We start from the raw sequence: 26,074 nt of genomic DNA on the forward strand, positions 1-26,074 counted from the left end.
GAAACTGACTGTCTGAAATAAGGAATGTTTGAACATCCTGAGTCAAGGCAAATAAATGTTTGAATACATATATTTAGAACTTTATATAAAAGTGCCCAACCATAGCTTAGAGTGTCACAGAAAATAAGACTTACTTACCCCAGGACACTCATCTACATGTAGTAGAAAGCCAAACCAGTACTGAAACGAGAATCAGTAGAGGTAATGGTATATATAAGAGTATATCGTCGATCTGAAAAGGGAGGTAAGAGATGAATCTCTACGACCGATAACAGAGAACCTATGAAAAAGACCCCGTAGAAGGAGATAATTGAATTCAAATAGGCAATACTCTCCTCACATCCCTCTGACATTCACTGCACGCTGAGAGGAAAACCAGGCTCCAACCTGCTGCGGAGCGCATATCAACGTAGAATCTAGCACAAACTTACTTCACCACCTCCATAGGAGGCAAAGTTTGTAAAACTGATTTGTGGGTGTGGTGAGGGGTGTATTTATAGGCATTTTGAGGTTTGGGAAACTTTGCCCCTCCTGGTAGGAATGTATATCCCATACGTCACTAGCTCATGGATTCTTGCTAATTACATGAAAGAAATCACAATCTCTCCTGGGACAAAAGGAAAGTCCTTTATTTAAAGTATTAAGTTCATCTTGTGAAAGTTCAACTTTTGAGATGTTAATTACTGTATCTTCAGCATAAGTGTTAGGGTCAGGCTTACTCGCTAATGCGATATCGGTCTTACCCACTCTGCTTATTTCTGTTTGCCCCTTGTTGACCTCAGCTGTCTCTGCTGTTTGCCTTTTGGAGCCGTGGTGCTTGTGTCTGCCTCGGCGTGATCTGCCTCTGAGTCCCCCGGTGATACATCCGACGATCTGGAGCTGCTTCCACTCCTTGCGGGGTAACGATTGCGATGTCGCTGGAAACCGGAAGTCTGTCTACGTCCAGCTCCTTCCGGGTCATACTTCCAGCGGTACACCCGATTCTGTAAGTAATCATTTTCGTCTCTAGCGAACTTTGTTCGCTTACGTTCCTCTATTACTTTTTTCAGGTCTCCCACCTTCATATTGACCTCTTTTAAGACTTTTGTGGCCTCATCGGTTGGCAAGGAGCTCTTTATTTCAGCTTCCATTGATAAAAATTTGGCATCCTGCTCACCAATCTCTGTATTCAGGCAGTCAACGGTTAGAACCATTAGGTCCATAGAACATTTATTTAAGATTTGTTCAAATCTCTCACAGTAAGCAATGTTTTCCTTCATTAGGGTAGGGCGTGTATTCATGCAAAGTCCTCTTGGGATTCTTTTAACCCTGTGGTACTCTGCCAGGGGGGTTGCGTGCAGATCGTAAGCAACTCTTTTCTTATGTAGCCTCTCAAAGTCTTTTGAAACTGTTTCTGTAGGAGCAGTTTTTAGGAAATCTCTAGACCCTTTTGTTAAAGTTTTAATTCGAGCAGCTTCCATATCTGTATATGAAAAAGTCTTTAACTCTTGTTGTGCAGTCTCCATTATTATAATTTTTTTTTTTTTTTTGTGCAGACAGGATTTGGTTTGTGCAGCCAGGATCTCCTCCCCTAAGGGAGAAGTGAAATTAGTACGTATGGTGGACAAAATATGGTCAGGAGGTATAACTGGAAAAGGTACAGACTCCTCCTTGGACAGAGGCAAAAATTGATGAGAGAGGGCATCAGCCCTAACATTCTTACTACCAGGCAGGTAGGAAACCACATAATTAAACCGGGACAAAAATAGCGCCCATCTGGCCTGTCAGGGCGACAAACGTTTTGCTTCTGATAGTTAAGTCAAATTCTCTCGAGTAGGTGCCTCCATTCCTTGAGTGCCAAAATTATGACCAGTAATTCCCTGTCGCCAATTTCATAATTGCACTCCGCTGGAGACAATTTCTTAGAGAAGAAACCGCATGGATGCAAGGAACCGTCAGGAATAGGACGTTGAGACAAGAGGGCACCTACTCCAGTCTCAGATGCATTGACCTCAAGAACGAAAGGCAGGACAGGGTTAGGATGAGCCAGAACTCGAGCGGCAGCAAAGGCAGTCTAAAGACTCTCAAAAGCCTTATTGGCAGTAGGTGACCAATGGAGTGGATCATTCTCCTTATGGGTCATGTCAGTGATAGGTTTGACTAAGGAAGAAAAGTTTATAATAAACTTCCTATAGTAATTGGCAAAGCCCAAAAAACGTTGAACAGAGCAAAGACCAACTGGGCGAGGCCACTGCAGGACTGCAGACAACTTGTCAGGATCCATGGAGAACCCTGCAATGGACATTACATAACCTAGGAAGGTTACTTGAGTCTGATGGAACTCATATTTCTCAAGTTTACAAAACAGGCCGTTATCATGTAGTCTCTGAAGTACCTGTGTAACATCAGAACGATGAGCCTCAAGAATGGGTGAGTGTATGAGGATATCATCTAAGTACACCACAACACACTGTTGCAACATATCTCGTAGGACATCATATTAATAAATTCCTGGAAAACAGCTAGAGCATTACATAGGCCAAAGGGCATTACAAGATACTCATAATGCCCGCTCCTGGTGTTAAATGCTGTTTTCCATTCGTGGCCCTCCTTAATCCTAACGAGATTGTATGCTCCTCTCAAATCAAGTTTAGAAAAGACCGTAGATCCCTTGAGGTGGTCAAAGAGTTCTGCAATAAATAAGCATTCTTAATGGTAAGATGTTTAAGACCCCTATAATCGATGCATGGTCTTTTTCACAAAGAAAAAGCCAGCCAATGCAGGAGAGCAGGATTTGCGGATGATCTCCCATGACAGAGCATCGGCAACATACTCCTCCATAACACAATTCTCTGCAACCGAGAGAGGGTAAACCCGTCTGCGAGGAGGAATAGCTCCTGGTTGCAGGTCTATGGCACAATTATTAGATCGGTGAGGAGGCAACATACTGGCACACACCTTGTCAAAAACATCTTGGAACTCTCGGTACTCATCAGGCAATTGAGATACCGAAGAAGTGCACAGGACTTTGACTTGTTTCCGAAGACAAGTGGAAATACATTGCAGAGACCATGACAATATTTCAGACCTATGCCAGTCAAGACTGGGATTGTGCTTTTGGAGCCAAGGATAACCCAGAAAAACCGGAAAATGTGGAGAGTTAATCACCTGGAACTCGGAGGTTTCAAAATGGAGAGACCCAACAGCCATGGATAGCAGAGTGGTTTCGTGAGTAACGAGTGCAGGCTGAAGGGGCCTGCCATCAATGGCCTTAATAGCAAGTGGAATGGACCGAGGCAATACAGGAATAGAGTGCTTTGATACAAAAGCACTGTCAATGAAATAGCCCGCAGCCACAGAGTCAACAAGAGCCTGGGTGACTATGGAGGAGTTCACCCAGGAAAGGATAACTGTGACCAAAGGTTTCTCCTTTAGTGGTTCCGGGGATGAGGATAAACCACCCAAGGTCTGCCCCCAACAGGACCCTAGGTGCAAGCGTTTAACCGGCCGTGTAGGACAAGACTTTAAAAGGTGGACCTGTAACCCGCAATAGAGGCAGAGCCCCTCCATCCTCCTAAAGGCCCTCTCCGCCGTGGAGAGACGCGTGTATCCCAACTGCATCGGCACAGCAGTACCTGGTGACTCAAGACCAGGAGACATGGGAGGAGAGGGAGGCATGGGTGGGAACGATAACATAGGAGACAACGGAACAGGAAGCTTCCAGAAGCGCTCCTTGAAAGAGGGCCTCTCTCTGAGTCTGATGTCAATTAGGTTTAAAAAAGACACCAAAGCCTTGAGATCCTCTGGTAAATCTCTGGCAGCAACTTAGTCTTTAATCGCATCAGAGAGCCCATGAAAGAAGGCGGCAACAAGGGCTTTATTGTTCCAACCAACCTCTGTGGCAAGCGTACGGAACTCAATGGCATACCTAGCAACAGATCTTGTACCTTGCTGAATAGATGTTTGGCAGCAGAGGAGGAGCGAGCCGGAACATCAAATACCCTTCGAAAGGAGGCCACAAATTCAGGGTAATTAGAAATCACAAGTTCATTAGTCTTCCACAAGGGATTAACCCAGGCAAGGGCCCGTGTCAGAGAGTAAAGCGATGAGAAATCCCACCTTAGCTCTGTCAGAGGGAAACACCTGAGGTAACATCTCAAAGTAAATGCCCACCTGGTTCAAAAACCCTCTGCACTGATTAAGATCACCTCCATAATGCTGAGGTAGAGGTGCAGAACCGGACATGCCCCTGGTAGGACTAGATGCAGCAGCGGAAACAGGAGCAGCCATAACTTGTGTGACACTCTGGTCCAAATGTGCAGTGTGAGTCAGCAGGGTTTGCATGGCTAGTGCAAATTGATCCAAGCAGTGATCCTGTTCATCTATCCTGGAAATGATGGTAGGTAAAGGTGGATTATTAGCACCATCAGGATCCAAGGCCCTTGCGTAATGTCAGGGTGCAAAACGAGAAGTGCAAAAATAATCACACCCTTATTAATAACAAAAATAATAAAAAGTTCACAAATCAAATAACAAGCCAGGAGTCAAAACTGGAGCTGGTAGTCAGACAAGCCGAGTCAGGAACCAAAGCGAGTAGTCATACGGGCTAGAATCAGGAACAAGGAGAACAGCAAAGTCAGGAACAAGCCAGGGATCAGGAACCAGAAGAAACGTCAGACTAGCCAGGTAATACACAGGAACTGGAACACAGGAACTTACAAACAGGTCTGAGACAACGCAAGGGCAAAGCATACTGATCAGAGGCCCTTTAAATAATAAGTGATGACATCACAGAGACTGCAACCTGTCTCACATGGATGATGTACAACAGTCTGGCCATAAGAGGGCGTGCAGGAAATGAGCAGCATCACACACTCTGCACCAGATTCAGCAAGAAAAGGTGAGCAAAATGGCAGCCAGCAGCACATGGCAAACAAAGCAGGGAAAAAACCCTGACAGGGAAGGAAGGAGCCAATTCTTGCTCATTTTCTCATCCGGTTTTATGGAATTGTTGGAAATCTGAAATTTGAGATTAGGGACTTTTCTGAAAATTATATTTGGGCCATCTCCTAAGAGCCCTGACAATCCAGAGTCTCAAGAAAGGATACCCCAATGTTTTTGTATAATTTCCCTCAGATCTCTACTTTGTGTATTATGTTGGAATATAAGCATATTTGCTTAATTATTTTAATGTTTATTATTAAGCGATTCTTTGTTTTTGAATTTAAGTAGTTCCTTCCTGTCTAGTTTCAATACTTCTTCAATTCTTTCATCTAATAGGGACTCGGGATAGTTTTTCTCTACAAAACGTTTTTTCAAAATTTGAGATTGTTACCGTATCTATCTACATCTTTACAATTTCTCCTTAGGCGAAGGAACTGTCCTTTTGGTATATTATTTAACCAATGTCTTTGATGGCAACTATCTGTATCAATATAGTTATTCACATCTATGCTTTTGAAATGGTTTTTAGGATATTAGCCTCAATGTATATTTCTAAATCTAAGAATTCCATTTTCACCTTATTATACTTCTAAGTTAGATCCACTTTGAATTCATTCCCTTTAAGAGCTTTCATAAAGTCTAGCAATTGTATTTCACTACCTGACCATATCATAAATAGGTCATCTATATAGCAATGGCAGGACACCAGACATTGTATTTATGTGTTTATATATGTATATATGTGTGTAAATACATATATACAGATATAAATACATACTTTTTTTTCACCTGAGACTTCATGTCTTTGAGCCCTTTTTTTGTGCAATTTTTTATTAGTTGGTGTTATTATGAAGGTACTGTACTTTCTAATGAAATGTTATGTGTTTTGTGACACTTTTTTTGTTTTTCAAAACAGCTCTGATGAAGTAGTAATCTTTCTAGCATAAATTCGTGATTGAGCTCAAGCGATTATGTTTACTTTCAACTTGTAATATGAGCAGTAAACCTGTCGCACACAAACACCCACAATAAACCCCTTTTTGTTTGCGTGTAACTATTAATGCACCACTTGTAATCTAGTACTTTATGGAAAATTAAATTATGAGTTTGATGTCCCTTTAAAAGATTAAATGGACACTTAACACTTCATGCCCTATAAATATGGTTGCTGCCATACTGGAACTTACATTTCATTGCAAGTATCTGACGGAGAGTTGCTGCACATGTGCAAACATGTCAGCACTGGAAAGCATTGAAAGCCTGATTTCAACATGGTGGCACCCATGATTAGAGGGAGGTGGGAATAACTTAAATACTATGCTTATAAAAAGTATTTAGTGTTTAATGTCTCTTTTAAGACCAAATAGTTTCTATATATCATTAAATTGTCAATTATTTTTCACATTTCCCTTTTTTATTATTCTAAATAGGATCTAAATATACTCTACCAGTTATAGGAAGCATGTAAGCGTAAGAGACCAAGAGTTTCAATATCACCTTCATAAGAGCTGACTACAACAGTGGGAATCTCGGCAGGGACCTCTACCCATTTGATCCCTATAGATGTTACCTTGGATACTGTCTATGTTTATAGCGCTGCGGAATCTGTTGGCACTCTACAAATAATCAATAATAATAATAGGAAGACAAGCACCGTATATATAAAAATGATTAGATTAGATAACATTTTGCTTGTGAATTGCTTATAACATACTCTGAATCGATGCATAAAAGAGAGGCACAACCCAGATGTGCAATTGTAACTGCTGATTGGCTAACTGAAGCAGCAGCTCTGCAGTTCCAAAGCTGTTCCCAAGCAGTACTTTAACAAAGGACCCATTTATGAAGCTGTGTAAGAAGCTTTGGGTCAGTTACGGTGCAGGATTGTTTTTGTGAGACTACAAACAACCAGTAACAAGCACTGGTCTTACAACCACTGCAACCTCAGAGACTGTGGATGTCAAACATCCCAGACTCATATATCCAGGATAACTGACAAGTCCTGCTCTTGTGCAATTAGTTGTATGAGTGCAGGGGGCGGGGTTGCACAAGCATTTGCTCATGCAAAGTTAAATTCTTGTAGCCGATGATGCATCAGAGGCGCTGGAGACACAAGGAGGTTCTCTTTGTGGTAATCTGTAAAACAAACAGGAAGCTCCTCATAGTGTAGCTAAAAGAGTAAACAAGACGTGAGATCAATAGAATGACACATTATATATGTCAGGCAAGTCAGAATTTCTAAGAAGATAAAAATTTTACTTTGGTTAGGACCGCAGCTGCTGAGATTTTAATATGTGGTAATGTTGCTGAGGAGTGTGAGGTAAGCAAATAAACTACCTAGAGGGTAGTGTGCTGGCCTCATGTAACTATTCAGCAGTTTAATGTGGAGGTTTAAGAAAAGGAAGCACTCAATTGTTGCCACCTGTGCTAACTTAAACACTAAAACATGCAGCAGAGCTCTTGTAAATCTGGATGTTAGTAATAAACTGTTTAGTAAGGAAATCAAAACAATATGCTAAGCTGAATTGCATAAAACAAATTAAGTAAAGAAAACTAGACAGAGGTACAGAGTTAAACTCGACATACGAACTGCAAATAACATGTAGGAACTTTGACAGCATAAGTATTTAGCAAGCTTTATACCTTTGAGAGAAGTGAAACCTTTCAGGCTGAACCGGTGTGGTTTGTAGGCAGAGAGGGTCTTGAGCGTGGAGTGCAGCGGTGCAGGCTGTTTGCTGAATTGAGGGTAGTTCCGTGAAGCTGGCGTGTGACGTCACCGCGGAATGATCCGTTGAGGGGCAGCTACTGAGAGCCGAGTCCGGATAGCGTTTAACAGAGGAGATTCGAGATAGAGTTACTACAAGGTATGTAGTATAGCGGTAGTTTGGCAAAACAAACAGGTAGAAAGTGACATAGAACAAAGTCACAGTATGTCACTTTGAGAGAGAGTTCCGGTGTCCAATAAAAAGCACAGGGGATATCAGTAGCTCAGTAGGACTTAACCTAATTCAATACCAAGCAAAGTAGTGAGGGTTGATGGGACATTTATATGAATGAGTGGAAAAAGTAATTGAAATTTAAAGGTATAGCATGGAATGTGCAAAGCAAAAAATGAAAAAGGCAGGGAACAAGGTAATAACGTGACAGGACCCCCCCCTCAAGGAGCAACCCCCGGTGCTCAGGGTCTTGGACGGTCCGGGTTCCGACGATGAAACAGGGCAACCAACCGGGGAGCCGAGATGTTAGAGGCAGGCTCCCAAGAGTCATCATCGGGAGAGAAGTCCTTCCAACGGATCAGATACTGGAGAGAACCCCGGGCACGTCTGGAATCCAAGATCGAATGCACCTCATATTCCATGTTAGGATCCGCAAGTATGGAAGGATCTGGAATGGGGGGAAAAGAATTCCTGAGTGCCCTGTAGGGTTTCAACAGGGAGACGTGGAAAGTAGGATGAATTCTCATGGTTTCTGGCAGCTTGAGGCGAACAGCATTGGGGTTGATGAGTTGAGAAACAGGATAGGGTCCAATGAATAAAGGTGATAGTTTCCTCGAAGGAGTATTGAGTTTGAGATTTTTTGTGGATAACCACACTAGGTCTCCGATAGCGTATTTAGGTGATGGTAACCTCTTCTTATCGTAATAGAACTTTTGAGTTTTCTTCGCCTCGTCTATAGCTGCCTGTATGAGAGCAAAGTTAGAAGAAATGAGATCCGAGAGTTCACTTACATTGAGCGAAGTGCATTGATTATCTGGAAGAATCTGAAACCTGGGGTGGAAACCATAGTTCACAAAAAATGGGGTTTTATTGGTAGTTGAGTGGACGGTATTGTTGAAACAGAATTCTGCATAAGGGAGATGAGAGGACCAAGTGAGAGGCTGTGATGAACAATAGGTTCTGAGAAATTGCTCCAGCCATTGATTCGTCCTCTCAGTTTGCCCGTTTGTCTGAGGATGGTAAGCGGTGCTCAGTTTCTTGTCGATGGAGAAGATTTTGCAGAATTCAGTCCATAGCCTACTAGAAAATTGGGTACCCCGGTCGCTTAGTATGCTGTTAGGAATACCATGATGTTTGAAAACGTGGGAAATGAGCAGATGGATAGTTTCTGAGGCTGTTGGGAGCTTATGGTAGGGAATGAAATGGGACATTTTACTGAACAGATCAACAACTACAAGAATAGTAGTCTTGTTATCGGATTTTGGCAGATCTACGATGAAATCTACTGCGATTTCCAACCAAGGCCGAGTAGGAGTCGGTAGAGGTATAAGTAATCCATAGGGGGAATGTTTTGCCTTTTTAGAAGTGGTACATTGTGCACAAGAGGTGATATGAGTGCTGATGTCATGTGTTATACCAGGCCACCAGTAAGTACGTCCAATAAGTTCTTGGGTTTTCTTAAGACCCGGGTGTCCTGCGAGTAGAGAATCATGAGAGGATGAGAGTACCATCTTTCTTAGGCTAGGAGGAATATACAATTTGTCTTGGAAATAGAAAAAACCATCCTGTTTTTTCTGTAATTGAGACAAAGGTTTGGATAAATCGTTGTTTTGTTCCTGTTGGAGAAACGACTTGGAGTCAATAGCGAAAGATAGAAAGTTCTGCAAAGGAATAACAGTGTTCTCAGGAGTCTTGGAACGGGTGTAAGTGAGCAATCTAGATAAAGCATCAGCCTTATGGTTTCTATTTGCAGGACGGTACACGATTTGAAAATTGAACCTAGAAAAGAAAAGGCTCCATCTAACCTGTCTAGAGGATAGAATTTTTGTTGTTTTAAGGTACTGAAGGTTTCGATGATCCGTATAAATAACCGTTGGAACGGTGGTGCCCTCAAGTAGGTGTCGCCAGTGCTCAAGTGCCATCTTGATTGCCAGCAATTCTTTATCGCCGATGGGATAATTTTGTTCCGAGGTAGATAAACCGTGGGAGTAGAAGGCAACTGGATGTAACGGTTTATCGATACCTTGGCGTTGTGAAAGAACTGCACCTACCGCAACATCTGAAGCATCTACCTCCAGAGTGTAAGGTAGGTTGGGGTTTGGAAACCTTAGAATAGGTGCAGTGGTGAATCTCATTTTTAGATGGTTAAAAACCTTCTGGGTTGTTTCATCCCAACGAAAAACAGTAGTAGTTTTCGTGAGATTAGTCAGTGGTTTGGTTATGCTGGAAAAATTCTTTATGAATTTGCGATAGAAGTTCGCAAAGCCAAGAAAACTCTGAACCTCTTTTCTAGACTTGGGAGTAGGCCAATCTACAATCGCCCTGATTTTTGCATCTTCCATACGGATGCCAGTTGAATTTATTTCATACCCTAAGAAAGTAATGTTTTGGGAATTGAAAATGCACTTTTCAGCTTTAGCATATAAGAAGTTACTGCGTAACCTAGAAAGGACCTGTCTAACATGTAGAGTATGTTCAGCCAAATTTCTGGAATAAATCAATATGTCATCCAGATAAATGACAAGAAAAACATCAAGGAAATCCCGAAAAAGGTCATTGATTAGGTGTTGAAAAGTGGCAGGGGCGTTGCACAGGCCAAAAGGCATGACGGTGTATTCATATAGTCCGTACCTAGTACGAAACGCCGTCAGCCACTCATCGCCACTTCTAACACGGATAAGATTATACGCTCCCCTAAGATCTAATTTAGTAAAATAATTTGCCCCTTCCAACCTTTCTATCAATTCCGGAATTAGTGGTAGGGGGTACCTGTTCTTTATTGTGACTTTGTTTAACTGCCTGTAATCCACAATAGGCCGTAAGGAGCCGTCCTTATTCTTAACAAAGAAAATGCCGGCTCCTGCTGGCGAAGTGGATGGGCGTATAAAGCCTTTTCTTAGGTTATCTTCTAGATAATCCTTTAAGTGGGCGAGTTCAGGTTTGGAAAGGGGAAATATGTGCCCATATGGAATTTGTGCACCCGGTATGAGGTCGATAGGGCAGTCATATTTCCTATGGGGAGGTAAATTTTCGGATTCAGTCTTACTAAAAACGTCAGCAAAATCTTTGTACTCATCAGGTAAGTGTAAATCTGGTTTTGATAAGACTGTGTGCATGATGTTTACTGGAAAACAAGTAGTGGTACAAAACTTTGAATTGAATGAGAGAGAAAGTGTGTTCCAGGAAATACATGGGTTATGTAACATTAACCAATTTAATCCCAGGATAACTGGGGACACAGGAGATGAAATAACATCAAAAGTAAGATATTCAGTATGATGTTCTTGGGTAGTAACTAGGAGAGGTATAGTTTGGTACTGAACAGGACCGGATGAAATAGGTCTACCGTCAATACCTCTCAATAAAACAGGAGATTTCTTTTGCATGAGTGGGATTTTATTTACATGTGTAAATTCCTTATCTACATAACAGGCAGTAGCTCCTGAATCAATAATTGCGGGAACCTGGAGGCGGTGGAGATCCCACTGAAAAGAAAGGGAGAGTTTACAGTAGGGGTTTCTTAAATTAATAGTGTTGCAACAAGTTAAAGGGTTATGGGACTCACCCTTATTAGTTTTCAGAAGAGATGGACATTCCTTTACGGAGTGTTCGTCCGAGGCACAATAAAGGCATAGATTATTCTCTCTTCTCCTGGTCTTTTCCTGAGCTGTCAGGGGCCCCTTAAGGAAGCCAATCTCCATAGGCTCAGCTTGATGTTTACTAGTGGAGGGTGTAGTAGTAGTGTGTCTCTTTGTATAAGCCTCTGGGTAAGATCTTTCATTTTGCCTCTCTCTTAAGCGTCTGTCTATAGTAATGCAGAGGTTCATTAAACCCTCTAAGGTTGTGGGAAGCTCAGTTCGGGACAACTCATCCTTAACCGCGTCTGAGAGACCCAGACGAAACTGATTCCTTAAGGATAAGTTGTTCCACTCTGAATCCTTTGCCCACCTCTTGAAGTCTGTAATATAATCTTCTACCAACCTTTTTTTTTGTTTTAGAGCCCTAAGAGCTGTTTCTGCAGTCTGTTGTTTGAATGGGTCTTCGTATAACTGACCCATGGCAGTGAAAAAATTTTCCAAGGAGTTTAGAATAGTCTCATTGGATTCAAAAAAAGTGTTTGCCCAGCTACGTGGTTCCCCCCTAAGAAATGAAATAGTGGTCAAAACTCTAATCCTATCATTAGGATAAGACTGTGGTTTGAGCGTGAAGAGAAGCAGGCAAGCATTTTTAAAGTCCCTGTAGTGTGCCCTATCACCATAAAACTTTTCAGGCAAACTAACTTGAGGTTCTGGTGTATGTAGCTTGGTTTCTAAGTAATCTTTTATGTAAGCTTTTAAGGCAACATTTTCAGCTTTGAGTGTATTGAGACCGTCAGTGAGCAAATCAACTCTGTTGCTGAGAGTCTGTATTAGTGCAGTTATCTCAGCTGGGTCCATGTTAAGGTAGGCTTGGTATTCTGTCAGGCAAGTCAGAATTTCTAAGAAGATAAAAATTTTACTTTGGTTAGGACCGCAGCTGCTGAGATTTTAATATGTGGTAATGTTGCTGAGGAGTGTGAGGTAAGCAAATAAACTACCTAGAGGGTAGTGTGCTGGCCTCATGTAACTATTCAGCAGTTTAATGTGGAGGTTTAAGAAAAGGAAGCACTCAATTGTTGCCACCTGTGCTAACTTAAACACTAAAACATGCAGCAGAGCTCTTGTAAATCTGGATGTTAGTAATAAACTGTTTAGTAAGGAAATCAAAACAATATGTTAAGCTGAATTGCATAAAACAAATTAAGTAAAGAAAACTAGACAGAGGTACAGAGTTAAACTCGACATACGAACTGCAAATAACATGTAGGAACTTTGACAGCATAAGTATTTAGCAAGCTTTATACCTTTGAGAGAAGTGAAACCTTTCAGGCTGAACCGGTGTGGTTTGTAGGCAGAGAGGGTCTTGAGCGTGGAGTGCAGCGGTGCAGGCTGTTTGCTGAATTGAGGGTAGTTCCGTGAAGCTGGCGTGTGACGTCACCGCGGAATGATCCGTTGAGGGGCAGCTACTGAGAGCCGAGTCCGGATAGCGTTTAACAGAGGAGATTCGAGATAGAGTTACTACAAGGTATGTAGTATAGCGGTAGTTTGGCAAAACAAACAGGTAGAAAGTGACATAGAACAAAGTCACAGTATGTCACTTTGAGAGAGAGTTCCGGTGTCCAATAAAAAGCACAGGGGATATCAGTAGCTCAGTAGGACTTAACCTAATTCAATACCAAGCAAAGTAGTGAGGGTTGATGGGACATTTATATGAATGAGTGGAAAAAGTAATTGAAATTTAAAGGTATAGCATGGAATGTGCAAAGCAAAAAATGAAAAAGGCAGGGAACAAGGTAATAACGTGACAATATAAAACATCTCCTAGTCCTATATGGACATGCTGGATCATAAAATACACCAAGGAAACTATTTTCTGGTAAGCTAAAGTCAGCCACAAGTATCCAGGTCTACCCAGTGTGTTCTCCTCACAGCATCAGACCCTTCACCGCATTGGTAATTGTCAGCGACTCCTCCGATCAGCTGTGTAGTTGTCAGAAACAAAACAAACAGCTACTATGTAGAAATAGTAAACCAACCAGCTATCACCCATACAAAGGCTAACACACTATTTAAAGGGACAGTAAACACTTTGTAATTATGAAACATGTCTGTTGTGTTGCTATAGAATAACATATCAGCTACATCTTAACATGTTTAAAACAAATTAACATAATTTTTACTGCAATTATTTACCAATAGCCAAACTCCACCCACCATTTGCCTTATTTGGAGGAGCCAATCTGGGCTTTAGTCCTCAGACAACAAGGCTAACCTTATCTATAATTTTAGAATAGATTGATTTGTGTTGCAGTTGTTATCAGATAAAGTCAATTAGGGATAGATATATAGCAGGGATATCCTTGAAAAGTCAGCAGGGTGAAGTTTAAGTTCTGGTAATTAGAAATTGCTCAATAAATTCTGTGAAAAGCGGCAAAATAAATAATGAACGTAAATTGCAAAGTTGTCTCACTATGCATAGCTAAACATTTTATATAAAAATCTCAAGGTGTTTACTGTCCCTTTAAGTTAAAAACAATTATTATTTAAATTAAGCCACAGTAAAAGCAATGGGTATGATCATTTTTTTAAGTAAAATTAATAAAAGGTTGTAATTCATTTTCAGCTTATGAGATCAACTGGAGCTGATAATTACTTTAGACCCTCATACATTACTTGGTCATTCCCTATGCCAGAGCTGCCTGTGAACAGTGCGTTTGGCTTCGGTATATGGCAGTCGTTCCTGTGCCATATTTGCTGTCAGCCACTCCCTGCTTCATACCTACCTGTGGCTACTACTGTGCCAGACCTGTCTGTGACAGAACTCTTTTGGGTCATTGCCTGTAACAGACCTGCCTGTACTTGCCATAAGAAATAGCATCTTCATATACAAAATCTCTAGCTGTTCATAGTTAGCCTAAACATTCCATTCTTACCCAGCAGGCTCCTTGGTGTTCAGTCTTGCTGAACTTGCAGGGTATACTTTGGTCGCCTTTTGTAAATAGGTGTTGGCATTGGCTCTCATTTGCAATCAGAATCCTGGCAGCTTTCTAATTGTTAAACCAGTGCTGACTGAAATAATGATAACAGGTATAATGCCAGCCTATATGGCAATTAAAATATGATTCAGATAGAGCATGTCATTTTAAACAACTTCTAATGTACTTCTATTATAATTTGTTTCTTTGTTCTCTTGGTATCTTTTGTTGAAAAGCAGGGATGTATGCTTAGGAGTTGGCCCATTTCTGGAGCACTATATATTTTTTTTGGGTTTCATATCCCTTTAATATTTTGACAGCAATAGTGAATCTTTGATGTATCCAGAGGAAGTAAAACAAGGTTGGCTCAGTTCCATAAAAAACCTAAATGGATAATGAATACTAGTTCATCGGGAGTTTTACATTTCTAGGAAGAGAGCTGGGTCACATAAAGATATCGCTAACAACACCCAGGGGGTCGATCCGATATAAAGCGTCGCCCGCAAAAGCCGGCGACGCCAATAATTGCGCGGATTTGGTATCCTATATACGGCGTAAGCTAGAAGTTACGCGCGTATATTTCTGCCGTCGCCCGCAGTTTTTTGGGCCATAGGCAGGTATACCAAACCCGCGCAGTTTGGTATCCAATATGCAGCGTAAGGACTTACGTGGCGAAAATGGAGAAAACTTACTCCATTTTCACCTCGCCACAAAAAGCAGCCGTAAGAAGCCTTACGCTGACTATTGGAGCCCCGTAACTCCCTAAACTAGCTGCTAAAATAAACCTAACACCTAACGCATGCGCAATGTCTATCTCCCTGTCAACCGCGATCTTCTAAAATAAACCTAACACCTAATGCATGCGCAATGTCTATCTCCCTGTCAACCGCGACCCCCCCCCCCCCAAATCCCTAATAAAGTTATTACCCCCTAAAACGCCGCTCCCGGACCCCGCCGCCATCTACATAAACTAACCCCCTACTGTGAGCCCCTAAAACCGCCGCCATCTACCTTATCTATCCCGTAATCTGACCCCTTACACCGCCGCCACCTATATAAAAATTATTAACCCCTAATTTAATCTACCTACCCCGCCGCCAGCTATGTTATCTATATTAACCCTAAGTATATTATAGTTAATATAGTTATTACATTATATATATTAACTATATTAACCCTAATTATATTAGGGTTAATATAGTTAATATAGTTACTATAGTATTTATATTAACTATATTAACTCTATCTAACCCTAACACCCCTAACTAAATTTATATTAAATTAATCTAATTAATTTATAAACTAAAATATTCCTATTTAAATCTAAATACTTACCTATAAAATAAACCCTAAGATAGCTACAATATAATTAATAATTACATTATAGCTATGTTAGGGTTAATATTTATTTTACAGGTAAATAGTTAATTATTTTAACTAGGTATAATAGATATTAAATAGTTATTAACTATTTAATATCTACCTAGTTAAAATAATTACCCAATTACCTGTAAAATAAATCCTAACCTAAGTTACAAATACACCTACACTATCAATAAATTTAATAAACTACAAACATCTATCTAAAAATACAATTAAATTAACTAAACTAAATTACAAAAAAAAACAAACACTAAATTACAAAAAATAAAAAAAAGATTACAAGATTTTTAAGCTAATTACACCTATTCTAAGCCCCCTAATAAAATAATAAACCCCCAAAATAACAAAAATTCCCTGCCCTATTCTAAATTAAACAAATTTCAAAGCTCTTTACCTTACCAGCCTTTAAAAGGGCCTTTTGTGGGGCATGCCCCAAAGAATTCAGCTCTTTTGCATTCAACAAATACAATCCCCCCCCCCCCCATTACAACCCACCACCCACATACCCCTATTCTAAACCCACCAAAACCCCCCTTAAAAAATCCTAACACTACCCCCCTGAAGATCTCCCTACCTTGTCTTCACCACACCGGGCCGAACTCCTGATCCGATCCGGGCGATGTCGTCCTCCAAGCGGCAAAGAAGAAATCTTCCTCCGGCGATGTCATCCTCCAAGCGGCAAAGAAGAATTCTTCCTCCGGCGACGTCTTCAATCTTCTTTCTTCGCTCCGCCGCCGCGGAGCATCCATCCCGGCCGACTGCTAAACTTGGAATGAGGTACCTTTAAATGACGTCATCCAAGATGGCGTCTGCCGAATTCCGATTGGCTGATAGGATTCTATCAGCCAATCGGAATTAAGTTAAAAAAATCTGATTGGCTGATTGAATCAGCCAATCAGATTCAAGTTCAATCCGATTGGCTGATCTAATCAGCCAATCAGATTGAGCTCGCATTCTATTGGCTGATCGGAACAGCCAATAGAATGCGAGCTCAATCTGATTGTCTGATTGGATCAGCCAATCGGATTGAACTTGAATCTGATTGGCTGATTCAATCAGCCAATCAGATTTTTTTAACTTAATTCCGATTGGCTGATAGAATCCTATCAGCCAATCGGAATTCGGCGGACGCCATCTTGGATGACGTCATTTAATGGTACCTCATTCCAAGTTTAGCAGTCGGCCGGGATGGATGCTCCGCGGCGGCGGAGCGAAGAAAGAAGATTGAAGATGCCGCCGGAAGAAAGAAGACTTTGCTGCCGCTTGGAGGAAGACGTCGCCGGAGGAAGAATTCTTCTTTGCTGCTTGGAGGACGACATCGCCCGGATCGGATCAGGAGTTCGGCCCGGTGTGGTGAAGACAAGGTAGGGAGATCTTCAGGGGGGTAGTGTTAGGCTTTTTTAAGGGGGGTTTGGGTGGGTTTAGAATAGGGGTATGTGGGTGGTGGGTTGTAATGGGGGGGGGGGATTGTATTTGTTGAATGCAAAAGAGCTGAATTCTTTGGGGCATGCCCCACAAAAGGCCCTTTTAAGGGCTGGTAAGGTAAAGAGCTTTGAAATATGTTTAATTTAGAATAGGGCAGGGAATTTTTTTTATTTTGGGGGTTTATTATTTTATTAGGGGGCTTAGAATAGGTGTAATTAGCTTAAAAATCTTGTAATCTTTTTTTTATTTTTTGTAATTTAGTGTTTGTTTTTTTTTGTAATTTAGTTTAGTTAATTTAATTGTATTTTTAGATAGATGTTTGTACTTTATTTAATTGTTTGATAGTGTAGGTGTATTTATAACTTAGGTTAGGATTTATTTTACAGGTAATTGGGTAATTATTTTAACTAGGTAGATATTAAATAGTTAATAACTATTTAATATCTATTATACCTAGTTAAAATAATTAACAATTTACCTGTAAAATAAATATTAACCCTAACATAGCTACAATGTAATTATTAATTATATTGTAGCTATCTTAGGGTTTATTTTATAGGTAAGTATTTAGATTTAAATAGGAACATTTTAGTTTATAAATTAATTAGATTAATTTAATATAAATTTAGTTAGGGTTAGATAGAGTTAATATAGTTAATATAAATACTATAGTAACTATATTAACCCTAATATAATTAGGGTTAATATAGTTAATATATATAATGTAATACCTATATTAACTATAATATACTTAGGGTTAATATAGATAATATAGCTGGCGGCGGGGTAGGTAGATTAAATTAGGGGTTAATCATTTTAATAGAGATGGCGGCGGTGTAAGGGGCTTACATTAGGGGTTAATAATTTTAATATAGATGGCGGCGGTGTTAAGGGCTCACTTTAGGGGGTTATAGATATAATATAGCTGGCGGCGGGGTACGGGAGCGGCGGTTTAGGGGTTAATAACTTTATTAGGTTGCGGCGGGGTACGGGAGCGGCGGTTTAGGGGTTAATAGCATTTTTATTGTTAGGCTAGTGAGGGGGGATAGCGGATAGAGGGTTAGACAGTGCGGGCTATGTTAGGGAGGCGTGTTAGACAGTGCGGGCTATGTTAGGGAGGCGTGTTAGACAGTGCGGGTGTTTTAAACTTTAGTCAGGTTTTATAGGCGCCGGCAGATTCTAACGTGGCGCAAGTCACTGGCGACGCCAGAAATTTGTACTTACGCAGATTTCTGGACATCGCTGGTTTGTCAGACTTACGGCACGTTAGCATCTGACGGCGACCTATATGGGATGGCTCGAGTTGCGAGCTGAAACTGCGGGCGACGCCGGTTCCCTCGCTTGCGCCGCAAACTGCGATCGATATCGGATCGCGCCCCAGATTGTTTCACAGAAAAAAAAAAATGTAGATATAGATTTGAGAATAATATTTTCTTACTTAGCTGTTTGTGAGTTTAGCAGACAGCTTCATTGTGTATTACTTTATTGCCACTTGTCTGATCCTGTTCTGGCACAACACATTCCTGGATACCTTGCACAACTGTCACACCCAAAGGAGAAGCAAACCTAGCCTTCAAGTTACACCTTCTTTAGTTATACAAGCAAAATGCCAAAATATGCAGTTGCTAAAGAGAGGAGTGGTGCTGGGAGATTACAAGGAAGTTGCAAAAAACTACTTGCATACATATTTGTCAATTCATTCTTTGGAAAAAAGAAAAAAAAAATTCCTGCTGATGATTATAATTATTGATCATTATTGTCATTATTTTGTAAATAAAAAAATAATAGTGACTTATAGCTGAAGAGGAAGAGCCCTGCAAGATATGCAATCACATTCCTGGGTCTCTGTAGTTCTTATGGGCATCACTTGTCCAATGTTGGGATTCCATTCAACACTTTTCTTGCAGAACTCCACCAAGATAGGATTTTTTTTTACAATTAAGGGAAATATTTTTGGTTAAATGCATAATAATAGTGCTAACTGTGTCTGCAGATGACCAAGCATATCAGATATGTAAAATCTAGTTAAAGGGACAGTATACACCATGTTTCATATAACTTCATGTAATAAACACTACTATAAAGAAGAATATGCACAGATACTGATCTAAAAATCCAGTATAAAACCTTTTAAAAACTTACTTAGGAGCTCCCGGTTTAGCATTGTTGATGAGGTTAGGCTGGGACACCCACTGAAAGGAGCTGATAAAGCATGAAAAGACCCATCACACAAACAGGAGAAAGCAGGAATCTGTAGACTTCAATCTACATCTGATACTTTGTTGCTTGGTTAGTCTGAAAATCAGCACAATATTATTAAAAAATAAGCAAAAATATACATTGTTACAACACTCCCAGATAGGTTATATAAATGGATCATCTACAAAACATATATAGTATAGTGTCCCTCTAACTCCTTTGTCCAGACATGATCACATTTTACAAAATGTGATGCATACATACAAGCAACATTTTACAAAATGTGATGCATACATCTGTTTTATCATCTGATATTTTTGTCTAGAAAACTTAAAACTGTTGCATCATTTTACTATCTCTCTTTGCAAAGACTCTTGCCCCAAATATAAGAATGTCCAAAAGTGAGAGATGAGGCAAATATAATCATGTTTGTTACTTTGACCATTTTAGCAGTGGTTCTCTGAGCACTTGGCATTCATATATTAAAGGAAGATAAAGAATAGAACTTTCCTGTTCCAAAATAACAGGCATTTCTCTTCTGAACAAAGAATTTCTACAGCTAACCCGGGTGTACATTTCAGTGTGTAAAGGTGATAGGGCAACCAGACTGTAGTAGTGCACTCAAACTGATAAGGTCCATAAAGGAAAAAATGTACATCTGTGGTTAGCTAATACGTTATACTAATGGGTTCCTAATATGAACTTAAAGGGACATTAAACAATTTGAGATGAAAATATAAAATTATAAATTGCATAAATAAAATTATTTATTGTGTCCACTTTTCCTGTAATTCCATTCTGAAATTTTAAACTTTTCAGTTCCTGTTAGAAACAAAAGTGCAGAACACTGTTATATTCCACACAGCCATTGGCTGTACACTCTAGGGACCTATTTATCACTGTCCCTAATTGGCCACAGCAGATAAGGTAACCTAAGTTACAACATGGCAGCTCCCATTGTTTTACAGACACTAAAACTTTACACTTATTTTGTCAATATTTAAACAGTTAATGCAACTTTTAAAAAAATACATCTATGTGTTATTCTTAGACTAATCTTTTCTTTGAATGCGTCATTCTATCTAGCAGTGTTTAATGTCCCTTTAAAGAACTTTAGAAAATCACCAATAATGCTGTATTATGAGCTGTGTGCTCCATTCATACATACAAACCTGAGTATGCTATTGGAATATACTTAGCTTTACCATTAAAACATTTTTGCTCAAGAATTAAGTTTTATTAAAGTTGTATTTAATGTTTCTAATGTATTAAGCATACAAGAAATGTTGGAATGCTCAGTAGCATGTCCTTCCTCACCCTGATGGTTTCATGCACCAGACATAGGAGAAAGAAGGATGCAAGAATATAATCATTATGTGTTTTTCCAGCTTACGGTCCTGAAATCAGTGGCAGCTGGTGACTTTAAAGGCTGATGGGACAAAAAAGACTCACCCATCACACAGTTCCACAAACACCTACTTTGCCTCTCACATAGACAAAAAGAGAGGGTGGGGTGAGCACGCAAAAAGTAAGACCCCTTATAGAGTAGTATTTACTCAAAGGAGAGTAACTAAACAACATTAAAGGAATAGTCTAGTCAAAATTAAACTTTCATGATTCAGATAGAACATGCAATTTTAAGCAACTTTCTCATTTACTCCTATTATAATTTTTTTCTTTGTTCTCTTGCTATCTTTATTTGAATGTAAGCATAGGAGCCGGGCGATTTTTAATCCAGCACCTGGGTAGCGCTTGCTGATTGGTGGTTACATTTAGACACCAATCAGAAAGTGCTACCCAGGTTCTCAACCAAAATGCGCCAGCTCCTATGCTTACATTCCTGCTTTTTCAAATAAAGATAGCAAGAGAACTAAGAAAAAATGATAATAGGAGTAAATTAGAAAGTTGCTCAAAATTGCCTCCTCTATCTGAATCATGAAAGTTTAATGTTGACTAGACTATCCCTTTAATATTGAAATATTATTTATATACATATATATCTGTCTGTCTATCCCAGTCATTTAACTGCACACACACTATAATACAGGGGTGTCAGAATCTTATTAGTTCCTTTATGTATTACTTACTTATACCATAAAAATGCCGAATTATGATTTTTTATTATTTTTTTAAAATTAAACACCATGTTCTATCTATCTCTCCATCTCTATCTACCTTTCTCTTTACCCTTTTCTGTCTGTTTTTCTCTTAGTTCCTTTCTCCTTCCACATTTTTTTTCTCCATCACCCTCTTCATCTCCCAGTGTTCCTTTTTCTCTCTTGCAATCCACACCCTCCACCCCTTTCTGTTTTGTTTTTTCTCACGTTATCCGTTTCTCATTATCTCTCTCTGTAAAAAATATGACTGAGCCTGAGGGTGATATTTTTCTTGGGACAGTGAATGTAGGAAATGTGATAAAGAAAAACAAAAACACTGGTTTTACAGTAAGAGACATTAGCCATTACCATTAATTTCCCTATAAAATCAACACAGTATCAATGCAGTAGGTTGAAACAGCACGCTAAAAGACCAGCTAGTCATGCAGAGTACATTAGAGGTAATTTGTAAACTATAAAGGTTAGACAAGTTAGACAACAGAGCACATAGAATATTATAATAAGATATGAATCAAGCAACCGATGAAGCACCACAATCCTTAAAGTTAATGTAAATTTTGATGAATCAGTGCCTGGTTTTTAATAATCCTATAAAAAACACGGGCACTTATATTCATCAAACTTTAAATTACACTGCTTTTTTTTAAAAACTTACCTTTTCTTTCTGCAAGCCGCTCCAGCGCTTCCTCCGCCCGTCGCAATCCTCTGCCGACGTCAGAAATGACGATTCTGGCCTTCCACCAATCACGGCGTTGCTTTAGGTAATGATTCCCCCAGGGGGAAGCCGTGATTGGAGGATGCCGGAATCGTCATTCCTGACGTAAGAAGAGGCTTGCGACGGGCTGGAGAGGCTTGTTGAAAGAAAAGGTAAGTATTTTAACAAAAGCAGTGTAATTTAGAGTTTGATGAATGAAAGTGCCCATGCTTTTAATAGGATTATGAAAAACCCGGCACTCATTCCTAAAACTTTACATTCACTTTAAGAAGAGAGTGTTTACTAGACTTTGGTTCAAGTCTGCCATGTTACTATTGATATAAGCTAAACACAGTGAAACAGCAGTCTAGTCCTCAATTTGCAAGTAAGCTACATATATCCCTTACTCATATATCTTCATATTAGTGAATTTCTGCCCTGCACTGTCAGCCAGCACATACGTATCTGTGTCTTGTAGCTGTATATATTCTTACAATGTCCACTACATGCAGGATTCTCTATAACAGGTCGCTGGAGGTGACAGTATACTCTGCAGGCAGGACTCTCTATAACAGATCACTGGAGGTGACAGTATACTCTGCAGGCAGGACTCTCTATAACAGATCACTGGAGGTGACAGTATACTTTGCAGGCAGGACTCTCTATAACAGATCACTGGAGATGACAGTATACTCTGCAGGCAGGACTCTATATAAAAGATCACTAAAGGTGACAGTATATTCTGCAGGCAGGACTCTCTATAACAGATCACTGGAGGTGCCAATGTACTCTTCAGGCAGGACTCTCTATAACAGATTACTGGAGGTGCCAATGTACTCTGCAGGCAGAACTCTCTATAACAGATCACTGGAGGTGACAGTATACTTGCAGGCAGGACTCTCTATAACAGATCACTGGAGGTGACAGTATAGTCTGCAGGCATGACTCTTTATAACAGATTACTGGAGGTGACAGTGTAGTCTGCAGGCACTCTCTGTAACAGATCACTGGAGGGGACAATGTCCATTGCATGCAGGACTCTCTATAACAGATCACTGGAGGTGACAGTGTAGTCTGCAGGCAGGACTCTCTGTAACAGATCACTGGAGGTGACAGTATACTCTGCAGGCAGGACTCTCTATAACATATTACTGGAGGTGACAGTGTAGTCTGCAGGCACTCTCTGTAACAGATCACTGGAGGGGACAATGTCCATTGCATGCAGGACTCTTTATAACAGATCACTGGAGGTGACAGTGTACTTTGCAGGAAGGACTTTCTGTAACAAATCCCTGGAGGTACATAATTTTGTATCTGAAGAGATATAGGTGTGGGAGATCCTGTATTAGAAAGACTAACATTCTTCAGCTATCCCCAAAACATTGGAATTTCCCAAACTCTGTTAAAATGTTGCATTAAGGCTGAAACAAAAAGCTATAGTACCAGGTGTCTCCACACCAATTCTATAACTCCTGTTACTACACCTGTGAGTTCTCACATATGCAGCATGATAAAATCACAGATCCCGCTGCCAGGAACTGAAATGGGCCATCTTCCTGCAGCTGATTTTCCCACCCTAGTTGAAACAGGAAGTGAAATAAACTTCTGGATAGCCAAACACTGCAGGATGTGGGAGTACTACAATAAGTATAATACATTGCTGGTGGTCTAGCACAGGCAGTTATTTTTTTTATTACAATATTATGTTTGTTTATAGCCCTGTCTGCATTGAACCATTAAAGCCACTAGATGGGGCTGTTCTTGATTTTAATTGTAGGAGAATAAAGAATTGTGTATCAGATGAAAAAGAAAAGAAAAAGATATATACAAAAAGTAATCACTGTGAGATTTCATGTTTCTTAAATTGATTTTTCAGCTCTTATAAAACAGAAACATACCACTGATAAAACATAACAGAATGCAATTAACACATTCACAGTTTTCTCTCTTCAGGGGATCACTTTAATTTGTTTTACCTACACTCATTTCTATTTTAGGAAATATTACTTTTGACATATAATTAGCGACTTTCATTAATGTGAATGCAACTGATAATGGGCTGGCAATGGACCATTTAGGTTATGAAGAGACTCTGGGGACAAGTTATATATTTAAATAAGGCAGAAGATTTGGTTAGACTAGAGAAAGTCAGCGACTTAATATGTTGTCAGTATAAATAATGGCCGGAGAAAATGAGATAGACGTCTTTGAGTCTGACATAAGGAATAGTGGGGGAATACCAAGTCTGGAAAATAAGGTAAATATGTTTATAAGAAGTAAATACAACTGCATTGAAAATTCTAAGTGTTAATTAACTAACTGATTAATTACTGTGTGTGTGTATATATATATATATATATATATATATATATATATATATATATATATATGTATATATATATAAAATGTTTATTCAGACTTGATTGTTCTGCAATGTCACTGTCTTCTGGTATATATATATATATATATATATATATATATATATATATATATATATATATATATATATATATATATATAAACATAGTTTATTCAGCCTTGCTATGCATACAGAATATTACCAGCATGATACATATATATGCTTAATAATGACTATGGACTATATTAGTCCTGGAGAATATAAAACTACAATCCACTGAATATTTTTTTTTTATTGTACTCTATCTGAACCCAGAAAGTTTAATATTGATGTATATGCCCATTTCAGTGCACATTCACTACTTGGTAAAACAGATGTGTAATTGTATTTAATTTTGAGCTTTGTATTTTATTGTATTACAAAACAAACAGGAAGTGCATAACTGGTCTATGTGAGAGAAGCTCACTGGCTCAAAGTGAAAACTCCCATAATTCAGCAATGTCCGTAAAGCATAATAAGAAAAGGAGATTCATTTTCTAAAATATGTTTTAAAATAAGGTTTTTTAAATACAACAAATTAAAATCAATAGTTCCACAGATATAAAGCTCCAGAATATATTCAACTTTAAGCTTGATTATGGCAACCATTTTATTAAATGTCTTTTAACTTTTAAAACTTTCCTCAATACTATAGCTTCAAAATAATGCCATCATTTGTTTTTTTTTTGAATAATTATTTCAATATACATGTTCTTTCTTACAGAACAAATCCTGGCAGAAGATAAGAACCATTGTAAACATACCCATTATCAGTCCTTTCAAGAGGCGCTGGGTGCAGCTTGCTGGGCACACAGGTGAGACAACTGACACTGAGATCTGATAGCCATGCTCTGGACAAACCTATTTATCACTGTAGCACTGGACATTTACAGGAAAGAGATCATTCAGTATTGATCCTTCAATTGTATCACATGTTTTTTGATATCCATTCTTATTCTAAGCACAACATATATGATGTTTTCTACTTTGTCTTTGTGAGTGATTGATGTTTGATACTTAAATGTAGGTTAATTAAACTGTCATGATTCAGACAGAGTTTAAAAGGTAAAAAAAAAATGTCTAGTTTAATTCTATTATAACATTTGGCTCTGTCTCAAGATATCCTTTGTTGAAACCTAGTTATTTTCCATAGCAGCTATGTTTGCAATATTATTACACATCATGTTATGCCTTAAAGGGACAGTCAACACTTGCGGTAACATTATGCGATATTGAAAAATAAAAACCGAAGATCCGCATGCAGCATAGCCCTTTTGCCTTGCCTACTTGCTTCTTGTACTAATCACCGTCGATAACTTCTCTAATACCAGGTAAATATGGCAGCCGAACTCCCCCCACCGTTACGTAGCTACCTTCTTCTTCAAATGATCAGCAAATCAGAATCCATTCCTCGGTCAGAAATTGCACGCGCTTGGAGAGTCTAAG

General features: G+C 39.4%; 1 protein-coding gene across 1 annotated transcript in view; it reads left to right on the forward strand.

Moving 5' to 3' along the window:
- The window catches only part of ITPKA (inositol-trisphosphate 3-kinase A), a 233,895-nt gene that overhangs the window by 101,180 nt on the left and 106,641 nt on the right, over positions 1-26,074 (forward strand). Inside the window, exon 2 of the mRNA XM_053697718.1 lies at positions 25,353-25,443. Within this exon, the coding sequence (XP_053553693.1) occupies positions 25,353-25,443 (91 nt within the window). The remainder of the gene's footprint in view (positions 1-25,352; positions 25,444-26,074) is intronic.

Source organism: Bombina bombina, chromosome 1 (genome assembly GCF_027579735.1).
Source record: "Bombina bombina isolate aBomBom1 chromosome 1, aBomBom1.pri, whole genome shotgun sequence".
NCBI lineage: Eukaryota > Metazoa > Chordata > Amphibia > Anura > Bombinatoridae > Bombina > Bombina bombina.